The following is a 20,058-nucleotide window of genomic DNA, read 5'->3' as shown; positions in this document are numbered from 1 at the left end:
TGCATGGGCATTATGCATGGAGTCGAGAATGCGATAGGCACCTAAGTTAGGCAGCAAGCTAGACTTGTGAGTCCTGTCAAGTTGGCACTGGGACTTGTAAAGTCTGTGCCAAGCCTGCTGTGGATATTAGGCCATGTTTCCTAAGGGTGCACTTATGGGTCTACTTTACAAGCTGGAAGTTTCAAAACTTTGAATTGCAAATGATTGAGACCGTAAGACTGAAGTTTTGAAACTTCGAAATTGTAATAAAAAAAAAAATTAAAAAAAAAACATTTTTTTTACATTCTTGCAACGGGCAACCTGCACCCCCTACACCCCCTGCTAAATAAATATACCAACTCCGAGATCGCACTTCAGTGAGGAAAATGGTAAATTTCCGGTTCCGCGATTTATGGCAATCTCCATTCAAAACACATGAAATTTCAAAACTTCGACCTTATGATCTTGACCATTTGCAGTTCGAAGTTTTGAAACTTTGAGCTTGTGAAGGGAATCCATAATTCATACACCACATGGACAGTTCCAGCCAGACTTCAAAACATCTGCCTGAAGTTGGGGACTTGAGGAAGAAACCCTTGATAGGAAGATCTGGTGTACCCTCTCCATCAAATTCTGAGGGGAAAATTGGGAAGAAAAGCCTTTAGCTCTAAGTATTTCCATCTTACTTAAGTGGCTTTTTTCTGGGATCATGTTGGTCATTGGCATGCTCCAGAATGCTTCAAGGTGAGAGATAGGTGTGCTTAGTCTCCATGCCCCTCATCATCTGCTGAAAAGGTGGGTTCAAGCTGCAGCTCCCACTGTTTATGATGAACTCAAAGCATGTAAGGACTAGATCTGAAGTGGACATCTAGTGAGGACAATTAGACAGACGTCTGCTCTGCATTTCTTTGGTCTTCTTCAGGTATTCTGATGAAGTTCTTGTGTTGTGAATGAAATCCTCTGCCAAATGATTTAAGAATTTGCTCATTTATTTAGTTAGTTTTCTTTGCTACTTGGGCAATTCCCACTGGGCAGAGCCCTTTTTCATTGAAGGATAGAAGAGCAAAACAACATTAGTGACAAATTAACAAAACAGATGCAGTCAATATGAGGAATGCAATAGAAAACTATATTTAGGTAATTTTTACAATGATTTCTAATTAATACACTAACAAACAATCAAGAATATAGACAAATCATCACAGATAGTAAATCTTTGCATGCAAGCACACGTGCACATGCACACACACACACACACACACACACACACACACACACACACACACACACACACACACACACACACACACACACACACGCACACCCACACACACACTTGTTTAGAGTAATGAAAGGGAAAGGGTGAGCATACACAGAAAAAGAGAAGAAGGCAAAATGGAAGTGGATACATAACTGAGAAAAGATGAATACAGGTGAATTACAGCATACTGGGTAGCTGAGTGTAGTATAAGAAATAGAAATAATTAGTTTATTCCACAGCTGCATTCTCAGTTTGGTAAGAGATGACATTTAGTCTTTTCTTGAACAATTGTTTAGGTGGGATTTGTTGTAGTGTTTTAGGAAGGGTATTCCATAATTTAGAAGCAACTACAGAGAAAAAGGGACTGATGAACTGGATGTAGAATTTGCAAATGGTAATGAATTACACATATGGATGAAAGAGAATGCGTGAGAATACCACTTTAATGTACACTGTATATGGAAAGATTTGTACAGTGAGTGAAGAGAAAAATATTGAGACATTAATTAATAATCAGCTGATCATCCTTAGGATGATGCAGTAGCAGGTTGTAGAAGGTATGCCTGATGCAATTTTAATTCTTATACAGACATCTTGAGATATGGACAGCTGAAATGAGTCAAAATTTGTTTGGATGTTAAACACAAAGTGAAAACTCGGAAGAATATCTTCAGTGGCAGATAACAAAATCATGCATATTTCGCCGCATAGTTTTTTATTCTGTAGAACAAACCTAATTTTGGTTGGTACTGAGACCAACTGCTTGATATGGAGATCAATGTTGAGCTCATCATTTAAGGCTTCACCAGACAGTTAGGCAGAGATAATGGACTCGAGTTTATCTACTGTGAGACTAGATATGGAGCAGCTGTTCAAAATTGGGACTGCTAACAGCTAGTTTTCAAGACTGTGAATTTTGCTTTGGCAGTTAATTTAGATTGCTGTATCTGGAGTGAATCTAAACTGAGCCATAATCATGCATAATCTGTGTGATCTGTGATTTTGCTTATAGGTGGCAAAGTAAAGGGATGGATTGTCTTTTTAGTGTACCAGGGTAGGACTGCCATAGTGACAGGACATCCTACTGATATAAAAAGCGTGCAGAAGAGAACTGAATACAAGTCCTTAAGGTACTCCAAGAAAGACTTGGTGAGAGGGGGGTAAAGTGGCATGCCATGTAACTATTTGTCTTCTGTATTCAATGTACTTGGAGACCTAAACAACCGAAAAGGAAGATAGAGCACAGTTAGAGCAAGAGAGAAAGAGTGATATTTTTAGGCATTGCCAACCTAATAAACCTACAAATGTAACAAGAAGAAACACTCGAACCACAGAATCAGCATTGTAAGCACTTTCGTTTACTCCACATAGGTAAACTTCATCAGACAATGTGTTAAAATTCATAATTCCTTATATAGAACCTCTTAATTAACATCATCAGGAATTTAAAAGGACAGAACATCTAAAACAATACATAACCAATGCATGTAAATAAAAGTGTGTAAATGTATACATATTATGAAATTATAAATGTATATATATATAATGTCAAAAGGCTTGTGTTCATAAATATAAATTCACTAAAAACATTTCATAAGCCATATTTAAACCATGAAATTGCACTCAAAAATATTTAAATATATTAGATATACATGTAAACTAACAATAAACACCATTATCTCAACAATGCCTTAATTTTTAATATATTCCCAATAGAAATGGAATCATTCAAGCCAGGAAAAACAGTGGCGTTTAATTTTAATTGCCATAGTAATTCCTTTTATTCCAATTTTAAAGAAGAAGGCCCACCCCTAACATTCTCATAAATTTTGTCAATAACTGTAAATTCGAACTTATGGTTGGGATGGGTAATTATGTGTTTGGCTAAGGCATTAATTAATTAATTTTAACACACTGTCTGATGAAGTTTACCTATGTGGAGTAAACGAAAGCGCTTACAACACTGATTCTGTGGTTCGAGTGTTTCTTCTTGTTACATTTGTTGGTTTTAGTTTTGGTTTGGTCAACCTAATAAACCTACCAACATAGCTAAACCAGACCAGGAAATCTGAAAGTGTTACTTTTCAATGCCAATGCCAGGAGTCTAAACAAGAAACCCCACTCCCTGCAAGCTCTCCTAATCCTGGTAAATGTAGATTTTTTGTGCAGTTACTAAGATGTGGTTTAAAGCCTCCGAAAGAACCCCAGCAGTGCAGGGCTGTAATGCTTTCCATGCATTTAGACCAACTACTGCACAGGAAGGAACAAAAGGTGGAGGTGTTTCTAATTACATCAAAAACAAGCATACCTCAAGGTTAGCCTATCAGTATGATATGCTTAAGCTTCCTCCCAACACCCCTTAGGAAATACCCTCAACCACAGCTCCCCCCAACTGTTAATAGGGAACAGATTCTCAGATCCTCAATGCACTCTCCAAAGCCAAGAACACTGCATTGATGGGCTCAGATAGTATACCAAGATGCCTACATATCAGCATGAAACATACCTATCAGGATGACTAGAATCATTATTTAAGCATAGCCACCAGGCAGAATTTGTGCCAAGTGAACAGAAATATCATGCAATTGTAAAACAATGACATAGGAAACCTTCCATACACTGGACCCAGCCCAGTTTAATTTCATCAAGAGCAGGTCATGCCTATTCAGATTGATGAACTTCTTTATGAAGTTCTCTAAAGTAATGGCTGAGGGTAAAATGGTGCATACTACCTATCTTGACTTGGCCAAAGTATTCAACACAATACTCCACTTGGGCATTGTAGATAAACTCATGAAATTAAGTTATAAATCCTTATATTACTCACTGCAAAATTAGCTGACTCAAAGATAGGACCCAAGAAGTTTGGATGGGAGAGTCTATCTCTACAAAAAGACTGTTCATAAGTAGATTTCTTCAAGGCTCAGTGCTGAGGTCACTCCTTTTTGGCATCTACTTCTCTGAAATCAAGGCCAACATCAAGGGCCTTTGGGTCACCAAATTTGCAGATAACTGAAAGCTAGGCACAGTCATAGAATCTCCCAAAGACACAAATACCTTCCAGGAAGACCTGACACAGACCAAAAAACTGTTGCCAGAGCCACAGTCTAAAATTCAATTTCAAGGAATGCATTGTAGTATCTTTTAGAAAGATGGCTACTCCTGGAAACCACCACATTGATGATACACCCCCTAAGAGTAGACCCAGTTTTCAGGTATTTGGGAATGCATACATACATACATACATACATATATGTCTATGGTAGTAGTAGTAAGGAAATTACTCTATATACTGCAACCTATAAGCAAGAGTATGGCATCTAGGTCCAAGGATGCTATTGTTATGCTGTACTTGGCCCTCATCAGACCAGTCAGTGAGTACAATGCCTCCTTTCAGAATGTACCTGACCAGCTGTATGCAACAACTGCAGCATCAACAGAGGTTCCTCAGAAAAATAATACAGGGCATAAAAACCTATCTTGTACAGGCCACTTCAAAGCCCTATTTATGTAATAGGTATATTACAGACCACTGAGAGGTAATCTATGTCTGGCCTACAAAACATTCTCTGATTCCAGTCTGATGGACCTGTTGTACATCCTCAGAACAAACAGCATCTGAGTTACCCAAACTAATGACCTTAACCTTGTCTGCAACATAAATAGGATATGCTGGAGGGAGAGGTATGTGTCTCAGTGAATACTCCTTCTCTGAAACAGTTTTCCCATCCATGAGAAGTAGAGTTCTTCCCTAATCCAATTGAAATGTAACTTGGATCAGTGGATGGGGAATCCGAAATTTATTCCTGGTTTGGCACCCATGTCTTTATTAGACAGAGGCAGCCTGTAAATGCTTGACCACTCATGCCGAAGCCTACTTATACCTCTTAAAATAACTCCAGAGTATCAAAATTTGTCAGACACATTTGGGAAGCAAGGCTAGGGTTAAAAAGGGCCCCCTGGGTCATTAGCCTATATGAGCCTATGAATCTATAAGGTAGCTGATAGTATTTATAGAAAGTGCTGCTTACACTAGCACAGAGAGTGGTAATGTGCAAGAAGGAAGTGATTCACAGACACTAGCAGCATGGCTGGGCATCAACGTATACAAATGGCAGCATAATGATATAGGGATGAGGTTCCTGAAACAAACAAGGAACCCATTATGCCATTAAACAAGGCTGAGTCATTCAGATATGTATAAAATATGTTCTCTGCACCATGGCTTTAACTTTTCAAAGTATCACATTTGCTGCTGTACAGGAAGCTACAATGTTAACATTAGCAGCAGTTACATTAATGCAAAACATGTTAATGGTCATCTCTGAGTCAGTGCTTTCAATGTTGTGCACTGTGGTCCTCCATGCCAGGGCAGCTGGTCCTATCACAGCTTAATCTATCACCACTTGACTGACCAGCAGATCATAGACCTCTTCCATTTGGATAGGAAGACCATACTGAAGCTTTTTGAAGTGTGTCAGCCACATGAATAATCAACAGAGATACATGGAATGTTTACCCCCAGTGGACACTAAGGTATGTGTATTTTTAACTATCATAGCTATGACAATCTTTCAGTCACCTACAGGAGATGTGCTAGGAATTTTACAGGCATCAGCCTCAGACATCCTATGCCATTTCCTCATTATTATGCTACAGCATTTGAAGGAGCATATATAGTTCACAAGGGCTGCAGAGGAGAGAACCACCTCTGTGCAAGCATTTTACATCCTTGTCCATTTTCCTTAGGTCCTGATAGCTATTGATTACACACATATTGCCATCAAGACACCGTCAAGTCTATGTATAAGATACATAAACAAAAAAGACATCCACTGCCTCAACTGCCAGGTGGCTTGAAATACTCAGGGAATCATCTGTAAAGATGCTATGTAGCACCTAGATAGTTTCAATGACTCACATATTTGACAGAGGTATGACCTGATGGTTCGTGCAGAATCACTTTCCCCCCAAGGTCATTCATCTACTTTGTAAGTAGTATAGGTAGGTACATAGCTCAGTATATACACTGTTATCATCCAATCAGATAGCAGGCCACAGGTAATGGTGTCACTGTTGTGTGTTACAGGGGATGGCAGCTATGCATTGTAACAGTGGTCATGGCTGATGCCCCATCTGCAATCTTCAGACCATGATGGAGATGGCATACAATACTGCATGGACAGAGGCACAGAATGTGGTGGAAAGATTTTTTTATTCAACGGAAGGGACACTTCCACTGTCTTGATGTATCTGGTGAAGTGCTGCAGTATTCACCTGAGATCTGCAGCCACATATTAGTAGTATGTACAATGTTGCAAAACTTAACTGTGTGGAGATGGCTAGAGCAACAGGAAAACATCATAGCAGGGCCCACCATGCCCATTGGCACAGTGGCCGAGGAGCATGACAGTGAATCAGAAGAAGATGATGCAGCAGCAGAACCCTGCGTGAGACAGAAGTGGGCCAATACATCACAGCGCAGAAGAGGCATCTGATCCACAGCTATGGACCATGATACAGATGACATACTTAAACGATTCAGTCATTATTATACCCAGCCTATGCAAGACAGTGCATGGACTGGTCATGTTGTGCATTAGACCTGACCTTAAACACACAGGTTAAGAGGTGGGTAGAGCAAAGTCACCATCATTGGCTTAGGTTTTGGGTGGGATACAGTGACAAGTGACAACAATACTATCATATGGGCCAGGGTCATTGGAGGTGAATGTGGTAGCCATGCAGACTGCCAGCAGGTTGTGGGGAGTGAGGGATTGAAATGAAGTGGTCATATGCTTAATGTCCAAGCTCAGTGCAAACTGTGGTAAGGATGTTGTAAAAGTAGGGGAACATGTGCATGTATGCTAATGGTGACTGCCGTAAGTAGGAGTGGAGCTTCATTTGCAAACAGGGATATCAAAATGTAAAAGCATGAGAAGGAGAGCAGGTGGCCTGGTGAAATGCCCTAGGCATGGAGTCAGTGGAGCATTTGCAGTCATGAACATGAGACTGGCCATGCCCAGGAGTGGTGTCCTTTGTGGCCACAGACAACTGTAATGCTGTTCTGTGTCATCCAGGTATACTCATCCTGTGACAGGCCACATCGCATACAGACCTTCCAATAATAATGGACAGTAGGCCTGTCAAAGCAGATCTCAGTATAATTACCATCTTCCATGTTGATGCAATGTCAGCCATCAGTGAGCTGAGCACTCTTGTCTGCTTCTAGTACCTATACTTTATGTTACTATGCAGATTCTGCATGTCACCCGATAGGTCCTGCAGGTATTGCATATCATAATGTGGGCTAAGTAATATGCTCACCATTTCCACAGTGGTGAAGAGAGTAGTTGTCTGCCCCTTGGATCTCTAACCTGTTGAGTAATGCCAAGTGCTGCACCTGGCCCATGGCTGTATCACATACCACCACATATCTCCCCTGGAGGATGTTCATACATGCTAGAGGCAGTGCTGCTCACAGATGCCATCTGTGCTGGGGACTATTTTTATATCCTGAAGGGGCTCACAGTTACAGGACATCCTCTACACATTGGTGAGGCTGAAGTTTTAGCCTGTTCCTGCTCAGAGTCTTTATATGTTGAGAATGTGTGTGTGAGCCCCTGAATGTTAGTACTGCTGAAAGTGTCACTGTGTCATCAAACTGAACCATGTACACACTTCCATCATCTCACCTACAGGCGACTTGTTGATTCAGAGACACATGCTGTACCGTTGTCCTGGACCCTTCACCAGCTGAACTTGTGAAAGAATATAGGTTCATAGGTTCATACTAGGCTATCTGCCCAAGGGCATTTATAAGCCTAGCCCATAGTTATGTGGCTTTTGCCACCCCTTTAGTTTGAATAAAACTATGCCTATTATTTTGCTGTGCCTCTGTCAAGCAGTGACACTGAAGTAATCCCTGGGGTATATCTGCGATCTCCCATCCATTGGTCAAGATTCCTCTTGAACAAGGCCAGCGAGGTGCTCTGCCTCACATGTACCGGGATTTTGTTCCACAGCATAGGGAGTCTCTGGGTGATGAATCTGTCCCTCCAGCACGTTCTATTAATAACCGTGTCAAGGTTTAAGTCTCCCACCCTTGTGTTTAAGTCTCCCACCCTTGTGGCAAGGGATGTGATGTTACATACCAACAGCAAGGAATGGGATTTTGCCAATGACATGTCCACCACACGTGGCAAACCACCACCGACACAGACTTGTTTCACAGAGGTGGATGAGTTCCTGGTTTGGAAAGGGGGGGGGGGTCAGACCCTCATTACACGCTGTAGACAAGATATCTCTGGGAGCAATGAAATCCATGCTTAAATCCCCTCCACCATTGCAGACATACTGGTAGATGACACAATCTGTGAATATCATATGAACACATACATAAATTATTGTGCAGGGTGTTGTAGTTGCAGCTTGGAGGTATCTGGAGGACCGATGTGCAGAAGCCCCTTGCTGAGTAAATCCTGCCTCATATGCAATGCACTGTACAGTATGGCACTGTAAAAGCTATTATTAATGTGGTGTATTACTTACAGACGTTAGTGAAGTCATGACAAACCCAGCTCCCACACCCAAACTACAGCGTGTAATGAGGGTCTGACCCCCCCCCCCCTTTCCAAACCAGGAACTCATCCACCTCTGTGAAACAAGTCTGTGTCGGTGGTGGTTTGCCACGTGTGGTGGACATGTCATTGGCAAAATCCCATTCCTTGCTGTTGGTATGTAACATCACATCCCTTGCCACTCACTGAAAAAGTAATGCAGACTCCAACTATGCCAGCCAACAGCACTGTTGCCCTGCACAACTCCCTGCCACTCTGATCCTGAAAAATTTGTCTCAGTTACCTTTGTCTAGAATGCACATGAAATTTATGTAGATGATCTGTAGTAACCCCTTTTCCAGCAGTTGCCTCTCTTGTTCGCCCATGACAAAGTGCATTCTCATGTGGGATACACATATTGGTCAGTGTGTGTGTAAATGGTTGTCTGTGGATGTCCCTTATGTCTCTCTGCCACCTTGCACCTCCATTTAGTGGCCATTTACTTGTTCTCTGTTGTGCTGTGACTAATCCTCTCTTTTCTAATCAAACTTTAGCAAAATACATGTTATCATTAACACTTCTTAATGCAGAAGTGTACTAAGCCCCTACATTCCTCAGCTCACTCTGTTCCCCCAACCACGGTATGCATTGCCATTTGTTGCTCTATGTACATTGGCCATTATGTCTTGTGTGACATGCCTGCTCAATGTGTGCATTGCTGCCTAATTCACAGCCGAACTTGACAGCATCATGGTCTTGTGTTGTGTTGTGTTCCCTCAGCCGTATAGGACACTTCCTATATGACCCTGTTGCTACCTTCCACCATGGATAATCAGTACGAGCAGGTGTACATTACCAGGTGTCTTGATTTCCTTTTATGCCTTCTGATTCTACAGTTGTTTGTCTTAGTGTGACCTACCCCAATATGGCATGCTCATTTTATATCATGCTAATCTAATTCAACTAAATAAGTAACTGTGGTCTAATAAAGTCCAGCAAGGCCAATTACTAGCTCAGGATAGCCTTCCAGGCTAAGCACAATCACAAGGCCTTCAGCTATGTCAGGAATTTTAAAGGTAATACTAAGCAGTGTGCAGAATCATCACTGACCAGGGTGACATAGCAAATCTACTGGCTGATTAATTTAGCTATAACGTCAACCCCCACTCCCCTCCACTACCCCCTGTAAAATCCCTTCCAGCATATCACCCTTGACTATCAACAGGCAGCAGGTCCTGGAGGTGCTCATAAAGGCCAAAACACTGTTTCAATGGGCCCTGACAATACATCTGGTTGCCTCCTTAACAGCCTAAAACAAGACCTAGCAGGGCCACTTGAGGCACTCTTCAACTACAGTCTTAAAAGAGGTTGAATGCTAGGTAAATGGAGGGCTGCAATGGTCATCCCTCTTCATAAGGATGGACTATCAACTGACCCCAGAAACTACAGACCCACCAGTCTGACAAGTCTAATATGCAAAGCCATGGAACGAATTATCATGGAAATGATCAGCAAGGACAGTGGCAACCTACAGACACTGGACTCATCGTAGTTTGGCTTTGTTAAGGGAAGGTTTTGCCTACTTAACCTGGTAGACTTCTTTGAGAGTATCACCATGGCTATGGATGAGGGGAAAAGAGTGCATAGCACCTACCTTGACCTGGCCAAGGCATTTGATGTAATATCTACTCAGGTATTGTTGGCAAACTCTCAGAACTAGGCATAAATTCCTACATAACTTACTGGATTGCCAGCTGGCTCACAGACAGGACTCAAGAAGTCAGGATTGGTGAGACCACCTCCACTAAGAGACTGGTCACCAGTGGAGTACCCCAGGACTCTGTGTTGGGTCCACTCCTGTTAGGCATCTACTTCTCCAAAGTCAAGCCTAATGTCAAAGGCCTTTGGCTCACCAAGTTTGCAGATGACTGTAAATTTTGAGCTATCATAAATTCCCCCTGACACCAACATTCTACAAGAGGATCTAACACAAACAAATGACTAGTGTGAAAGCCACAGATTTAAAACTCAATGTAAAGAAGTGCATTATAGTGCCTTTTAGGAAAGCATCCACCCAAGCTAATTACTTCATCGCTAAAACACCTCTAAGAGTTGACCTGATAGTTAGGGATCTGGAAACATATATAGATAGTAATCTGGCATTCAACCAACAGATAGCCAAGATACTAAGAATATCATTCTATGTTGCCCAGCTCATAAGTAAGGGTATGGCCTCCAGGTCCAAGGAAGTAATAGTACTGCTCTACTCAGGCCTTATCAAACCCATCATTGAGTACAATGCCCCCTCTGGCAGGTGCTTAGCCAGGCACTTGCAACAGTTGGAATACCCTCAAAGATGCTTCACCAGGAGAATCCAGGGTATGAATAACCTGTTCTACACAGATTGCTTTAAGGTCCTATCTCTGTACTCAGTCTCCTAGAGGTTACTGAGAGGTAATCTATGCCTAATACATATATGGCATCCTCAGATCCAGCTCCGATGGATCTCTTGCACATCTGCAAGACAAACATCACCAGAAACACTAGATCTAAGGATCTGACCTCTGTCTGCAACATAAATAGAACTGCTTGAGGGACCGATATGTGTCTCAAAGGATCCCTGTACTATGGAATAAGCTTCCCATTAACATTAAGCAGAGTTCATCCCTGTTCCTATTCAAGAAAAACCTTGATCATTGGATGGGAAATTGCAAATTCACCCCTAGCCTGGTCCCCATGTGTCTGATGGACACAATTTGACAGTAGGTAAATTAATCCCTGACTAACATAACCCCCCAACCCTTAGCTACTTCTTTACTAACTTTATCCCACCATATAGGCGTCCAAGGAATTCTGGGACAAAACTGGGATGGGCTGCATGGTTAGGCTTGTAAAGACCCTTGTAGCTGTCAGCCTAGTATGAACCTATGAACCTATAATATTGGCCAGTTACTGTGGCAGTTATGTTAATAAGGGACTGCAATTGTCTCTGCATGACTATGTTAATGGGCTGCACTACCACGCTAATCTGCACTAACTTGTTCAGCCCTAGGCTGAGGACATGTACGCTTTGTAGTCATGCATTGAATCCATGAACTCATACTGCTGTGGCTGTGCACTACAGCGGCTTTCAGTAGCATCTCATTACTATCCTACAATGCATGTCATGTGCCATCCAAACAAGCATTCATGTTTCAACAGGACAACTGTTTTGCTCCATGAGTGGACCTGAATGAATGACCATGGCTGATTTAGATGCTGGGAACATCAGGATGTCTGCATAATCTCTGATGGTGAGCACAAATGTCTTATTCTTCCTCATAAAGACTTATGGGAGCACCTGCTGGACCAGTATGGTGGCCCTTTGTACAAGGTGGATACCTGCATGAGCTTCAGTGAATCATGTCACTGGCATCACCCATACTAGTCAGTAGTACAGGCATTGTTACAGTGACTTGCACAGTCATCCTGACCTGATTTTGGAGTGACAAGCAGAGGTGAAGGAGAGAGAGAGAGAGAGAGAGAGAAAGACAGACAGACAGAAAGACAGAGACAGACAGACAGTTATATTGTCAGCAGTTTTTCTTCTTCTTTTAACAGATCTAGTCCTGAAATGAGTTTTTCCTATTTTTGTTTTACAGCTATCAAGGAGTGAAAAACAAATATGGAGTGATATCACAGGTGGGGAATGCACTTCTCCCAGCAGTGATCTGCAAACGCCATTTGCACTACTGCACTGTACGCCTGTAATATTATCTGTAACATATGTGTGTAAAAATGTGCTCTCTTTTTTTTCTTCCTCTTACAAGTTCACTTTTTGGTGGTGGTGGAAAGGCAGTGACAGTCACCTCAGCCCGCCTTGTCTGATACCTCTGGATCTGGGTCACCAGGAGTTGCAAGACCCCCCCCTCTTGGCAGGAGAGAGACGTCACCTAGCTATAGATGATATTTAGGGCAACTAGTAGCCTCTGTGGTCTTCCAGTGATGGTCACATTAATTGATGTTGTCTGTGCTATGACAATAGGTGGATACTTACCTCAACATAGAAGGGGCACCTCCTGACACTGCTGGTCAAGTCTGCACATGACATTAGCCAGAAGTGATTGATGTCTGTGTAGGCTGGCCTCTGGTCTGGTTTGGAATCCACCATGTATCCAGCCCAGCCCACCACCCATATGCTCCCCTGCCTTCATGTAACTCCACATATCCTACTTGTTGGCCAGTCCTAGCCATCATCAAGTGTCCATCTTCTGTATGTGTCCCTTCATTGTTGTCCCCCATGTTTTGTGCCCCTACCACCACTATTTGTGTCTGCATTTTATGTTTCTTTGCACTGCAATGTTCTGTCTTCACTCTATCCCTTCTTCCCTGAACCATTCCTCACTACCTTCGTCAATTAACCCTTCACCTTCCTGTATGAAAAAATACAATCCAGTTCTGCTAAAAAAATATGCCCTTCCTCCTCCCATTTGTCATTTCTGGATTTCTTCTGCTTGCTATTCACTGTTCTGTTACACCCTTTCCTCACTATTTATATGACGAACCAGGTTAGGATTTTGCTGTGCTGGCCCTCCTTGGGCTGTATGACATGGTACATGTGGTAGTGATGTGATACTTCATTGTGTGCATGAATACACATCACCTCAGGCACGATTTCTGCTTTCCCCTGATCTCATGTAGTTTGTTAGTGCATCTTATCCACTGCATTCTCATAATGCAAGTGCACTAATTTATTCTGCAGTGCTTTTATTGGATTAGCTGTGCTATGCAAGCTTTGATACATATCTGAGAAGGTATGTATGTTGCCTACTGTGTGACCTTCAGCAAGTCATTTAACCAGGCCGTGCTTGGGGATAACTAGGATTTTGTCTAGGGTCTTCAGTGGTCCTCTGGACTACAAGCCTAGTAACTACCTATGAACTATTTGGAATGGCCATACAGAGACTTTTTGTTAGGTTTTAAAAGGCCCTTTAGAGTCATTATCCTAGTAATCACCTATGAACCTATAAATAACATCAGAAACACTTGATCTAGGGATGTAAACCTCATCTACAACATAAATAAGACATGTTAGAAGGACAGGTATGTGCCTCAGAGACTACCTCTTCTCTGGAACAAGTGAAGCAGGGCTCCTCCCTGCACTTATTAAAGTGCTACTTGGATCAGTGGATGGGGGAATATTAAAATTACCCTGGACTGCCATATGTCCCTATTTGAAAGAGGAAGTATGTATATGTTTGACCACTAATACCAAAACTGTTCCCCTCCCTATAAATTGAATGGTGTCAAAACCTGTCAAATGCATTTGGAAAGCATGGCTAGACTTAAAAATAACCTTTACAGTTGTTAGGCTGCTAATCACCTATGAACCTATGAAGAGCCATGTCTTACTATGGAATGACTGATATATAATACTGCGCAGACAAACCATTTATCTCTGAATTCCTGCTACTATTCTTAGAAAAACATCTGAAATGCCATCACCTATCTAGATTACTTAACTCACACCAATGTGTCATAAATTACAGATTTATTTTATTTATGCTTTCTTTAACCAGGTAAGTTAACTGGCTCAATTACTCTTTTCTGGCACAATCCATAACATTCATAACATATGAGTGTGTGTGTGTGTGTGTGTGTGTGTGTGTGTGTGTGTGTGTGTGTGTATATATATATATATATATATATATATATATATATATATATATATATATATATAAATATATATATATGGGTCTACTTCGTAACAACGAAAGACCAGAAGAATTAAACGCAGAACACAGAGACGAAAACAACGAAACCCCAGAACACCGAAGAGCACATAAGTTTACAGAATGCACATAACACACAAAAACACACACAACTGCCCCACACTACTAAATAAAACACCCTATACTGCGCCCCCCACACCTCCTCACTTTAATATTCTAACTCCAAGATTGCACTAACAGACAAACAAGGCAAACACACACCCACACAGTACAGTCCCTCACACCACAGTCACAACACACACTTACACATAGCATTTCCCCTCACAAATACACTCACACACACTTACCTATAGCAGAACACAAAAAGTGCTAATTCAAACTCCCGTAATATCGGGATTTTGAATTTCGCGCTTTTTGGTGTTCTGCGGTTTCGTTGTTTTCGGCTTGGCGTTCCGGATTTCGATCTTCTGGTCTTTCGTCCAACTCAAGTAGACGTATATATATATATATATATATATATATATATATATATATATATATATATATAACTTTAGTGAGAGTGTGAATCTCCAAATATTTTGGTCGATTCACACTTTTTTTGAACGTGCATGCTGGATGTAGAATGAGATCATCAGATTGTGGAGGTTATAGAGTTTTCACTTATATTCACTGTTGTGTGATCTCAAGGTAGTTATTGGCTTCTCAAAAAAGCTTTGTTGTCTATTTTATTTAGTTTTGACTAAATGCGTAGATAATGAAGTTTACTTATATAGTTTTGACTGAATTTGCATTCGATGAAGTCTATTCTGTCACTTGGTTATTACTGTTTAGAATGTTCAAGAACTAATAACACAGTCATATAGTTTTACACAGGTTCCTGTCAGAAGAACGAAGAAGCATTATGTCGAATGCGTCTTCGTCAAACTGTAAATGTCAAAAATGCAAAATAACAAAATGGCTTTTAAGCAAATTCTTTCCCTGGGAAAGAAGTCGCTTGGCCGCTTCCGTCACTTTGCCATTTTTGACACTGTAGTGTGATCTCGGAGTTGGTATATTTAAGTAGGGGGGTGTGGGGGGCAAAGGCCCCCACTTAAAATAGTGTTTAGTGTGGGGTTTTTTTTTTGGGAACAGCAATTTTTTTTCCCTGGGAAAAAATTCACTGTTCTGGCTGTTTGCTCTTTTTTGTTTTCATTCTTTTGTGGTCGATATAACAGAGTTCGATCTTTTGATCATTCGCTGTTATAACATAGACCAGTTTTACAGACACACAAACACACACACACACACATATATATATATATATATATATATATATATATATATATATATATATATACACACACACACACACACACACACACACACACACACACACACACACACACACACACAAGGATCCCACCCTTTGTGTTGAAATGTATTTTAGTCAAATCAGAAATGCAGTAAATGTTTTCACAGACTAATGTTCTAATTAGCTAAAAGGCTTTCAAACAGGTGAGATTACTGAATAGTGAGGTTTACAGAGTTTTGCCATTTCCCTAGAACTGTGTGATCTTGGAGTTAATATCGATATGTATATGTATAGCTATCTATCTATAGATGGGATATCATGTGCAGAAGCCCCACTGCTGAAACACTTAAAAAAGTAAATTTTATGTCAATTTTAAACTGGGCAGTTTGGTCAGTTTGTTTTTTTAGTTAATGTGTAATTGTTGGAACTGCACTTGATAAAAGTTCCATTAATTATTTTGTCCTATAACCATATATATATGTATATAAAGTATAACAACAGACATCCCAATGGATGAACACTGTCACAAATTAACAAAGTAAAAACAAAATACAAAGTGACCAAAAGGACTGTGGAAACACCATGTTTATTAAAACATTGGTTAGTGCCTTTGTCCCATAAGTTATTCAGGACTTTAGACAATTTAATAACAAAAACATCTCAGTAAAATAACATTTAACTAACACACATAATATAAATTAACATGCTCCCTTATTAAGATCAGGAGCTGTATCAGCACTTATATCTGCTAATGGAATTCTCTCATGTCTAAAACCAAAACTACAATGACCCCACCCATCCTTACTCATGTATGCTATACCTAATATTAACCCTGCTGTTACTCCCATGCCTAACCCTGTCTGAATTTACTGTAATGTTTTTAGTTGACTAATCAGTGTTTGTTTTCTTTTTGCAATCAGTTTAATTTCATCCATTTTTGAAGTTCTGAGATGCAGAAATCAATGTAATGTGCACAGATGTTTTTATACATTAATCTTCAATGAAAAAATATATGACTGCATGCGTGTTTGTGTGTGTGTGTGTGTGTGTGTGTGTGTGTGTATGTGCATGTGTAGATTTATGATATGTATTTTAAGTACATACTGTCTTGCGTATAAAATAAAGGATTTATTTTACTTTTGGTTCAGATCCATTTTTCAACTGGAGAAGCCTCACACAATTGCCAAGGGGTGCAGTTTGTTGTCTCTAGTTTTGGTTTTATGCCCCCGGACCTTTTTTCATTTGTTCTTGGTATATATTGTCTAAACCACTAATATAGCAGAAACTAGGACAATTCACAATGAAAGGAAACTCACATGGAAAAATGGCATGTTGAGTTGAATACCATGAAGGCATTCAAACATTGCTTTTTTAATGTGTGTAGCATTTATTGGCAGGCTAGAACGGCATTAACACCTGTGCTTGAAATATTTGTATGCATGTATTTACTTTTATGGAGAGAAGCTAAATAATCCTAAAATGTAGCTTAAATTCACATAAACACCACACATATGATATTTGTAATAAGTGAAGGCATTTGGTTCCATTATTTTGGATCCCATTAGTATTACTGGGGAAATAAACTGATGATGAGGTAGTAGATATAGTCATGGCTGCCTCTAAAGATCATGGCATTAATTTTATACTGTCTCTCTAGCTAAAATAATGCACTAAAAGTAAATCTCATGAATGAATTCATCTATGCCTTTCCAAAATTAAGATTTATTTCCATACTCATTAAAAGTTGTCATATACAGCCTTGTCTTTTGTGAAAAAAATGGAAGCATGTAGTTCTCTCTGTGGCACTTTTAGAGTAATAAAATCTCCAAAAAATAACTGCATTTTCTTCAAATTGCACAAACATAAACACACCCATTTTAGAAATAAAGATCAGGATTCAGAAAGATTCTCTCTATTCATGATAATCGACAAACACATGCTGGTCAGTCCTTGCAGCAAGGAGCAACTCTAATTCAGAGACACGGTAAATCTAAACAAAAAACAGGAACATCTCATTACTAAGATTATGAACTGAACACTGTGCTCACAGACCTGATAGCCTTTGTGTTCTTCCTACCAGCCCAAGCATCATGGTAGCATAGGTATCCCCCCCCCCCCACAAAAAAAAGCATCAACATATCCTACCTAACTCCTGTAGTGTGGCCAGCCAGACAGATATTCAGAAAGACAGGCAGACATGCGACACATATTCATTCATTCAGTCACATTCATGTGCCACACACACACACACACACACACACACACACACACACACACACACACACACACACACACACACACACATACTTCCAACCCCCCCCCCCCAAAAGCTGCTATTTCCAGGACAGAGCACATGGTTCATCATTAACATTAGTCACCCCTACAGGATTGCTGCATTAACATGCTGCTTCCCCAGTGGGGGGAAAAAACATAGCAGGAGAACATCTTTGAATCAGAAAGCAGAAAGGCTGACAGTGATGTAGAAACCTACTGAGTTAAACCTTTTCATCATGATAAGCTTTCTGAATCCCAAGGAAGGTATTTTGTAGTGCAATTTCCATTGCATGAACAAAATAAGATGATACATTGCAGTGCAATATACTACATAAAGGCATTCCACCTGTAATGTTGCACTGAAATACACCATTGGGAATACATTACAAGCAGAATAACACATGAAAACATTCTGTATGCTTCATTACATTTTATTGTAGATTTCTACATAAAGAGGTCAGTACAGTACAGGTGAACTGGTGATTTCCTATTCAGTATGTGCTTCTCACAATTGATTTCATCAATTCTCATTACAACATGCTGGAACTAGTGTTGGAGTGCACTATGTTTTTTGCATGCTCGGCTAAACACACACACACACACACACACACACACACACACACACACACACACACACACACACACACACACACACACACACACACACACACACTCACTCATACAGACACACACACACACACACACACACACACACACACACACACACACACACACACACACACACACACACACACACACACTTGTGAAGTGCAAGTTAAGCATGGCAGAAGACCACTGTTCTGGCAGAAACCGTGAGTTTCTAGGCCACAAGTGCTTATGCATGATTAGTAATGTATGTGACTCCTGTAGACACCTCTGTGTAGTACTCATGATTCTCACATCATGTATTTTTCTGAGGAAAAACACTGCAACATATATAAAACCAACATTTGTGTATGTGTACATACTTGTGTATCTGCACGTGTGTGTGTGTGTGTGTGTGTGTGTGTGTGTGTGTGTGTGTGTGCGCGCTTGCAAGTTAACATTTGTGTACTGGGAAATAAATAAACATAGCTCACATGCATGGGATCTTAACAGCAGTGCTGTGAAATCAAGTGACGAGTGCTGGATCTGCATAAGCTGATTCATGCTCAGCATACAATATCACCACAATGATATCTGGAGCATCCCTAGTTTCCAAAAAGCAACATGAAAAGGCACTGTACCTCTTCTGATTTCTGAGCTACTTGCTCCAAGTACTTCCAAAACACTGCATTTTTTATCAGCCTCTGCTTAAGTCGTTCTTTCTGTAACATTAGGTCAGCCACCTGCTCATTTAGCTTTTCAAGGTCCCTTTCCTTCTGCTTTGTCAGCTCTTGTTCTGTTTTAGCTTTTCCAATAGCTCTGGTTCGCTTGGAGTCATTTTCCTATTCCCCAGTGGGAGAGAAGAAAAACACAACAATAACAGTTTACACATCACTGGACATACTTTATTATTAGTAAATACTTCCTATTTTTCAGGATCACTAACTAATGCTGTAATTTAAATAACTTCTACAAATTAGAAGTTATGTCCTTACCATAACGTTCCATGTGGAGTGTTCATCTCGCCTTTGTTCTTACACCTGGGTTCGGAGCCGATCCTCGGCTCCGTGTCGGCCGCTTGCAAGCTCTTCATCGAGAAGAAGCTCGAGACTAACCTAACTCCCACAATCCCCCTCTGCCTTTACCTCAGATCTAGTTTGCAAGCAAACCAGGAGTCAGAGAGAGAGCATATTCATGCAAAAAACAAACAACATACTGTACAAGCACTTATCCATATATATATACAAGATATACATATATATACAACGACTGCAAAGCAGAAGCCAAATAATCCAGACCAGGCACCAAACTGCACGTTCTTCCTGAGGGTGGGAGGGTGGGAATGTAAGAACAAAGGCGAGATGAACACTCCACATGGAACGTTATGGTAAGGACATA

General features: G+C 40.6%; 1 protein-coding gene across 1 annotated transcript in view; it reads right to left on the bottom strand.

Moving 5' to 3' along the window:
• Positions 1 to 20,058, bottom strand: part of CFAP73 (cilia and flagella associated protein 73) — a 551,824-nt gene that overhangs the window by 360,755 nt on the left and 171,011 nt on the right. Inside the window, exon 4 of the mRNA XM_044068437.1 lies at positions 19,302 to 19,502. Coding sequence (XP_043924372.1) covers positions 19,302 to 19,502 — 201 coding nt within the window. The remainder of the gene's footprint in view (positions 1 to 19,301; positions 19,503 to 20,058) is intronic.

Source organism: Protopterus annectens, chromosome 4.part0 (genome assembly GCF_019279795.1).
Source record: "Protopterus annectens isolate FY-2018-M chromosome 4.part0, PAN1.0, whole genome shotgun sequence".
NCBI lineage: Eukaryota > Metazoa > Chordata > Ceratodontiformes > Protopteridae > Protopterus > Protopterus annectens.
Note: the sequence above shows the minus strand (reverse complement) of the source record. Positions and strands in the feature narration are given on the sequence as shown.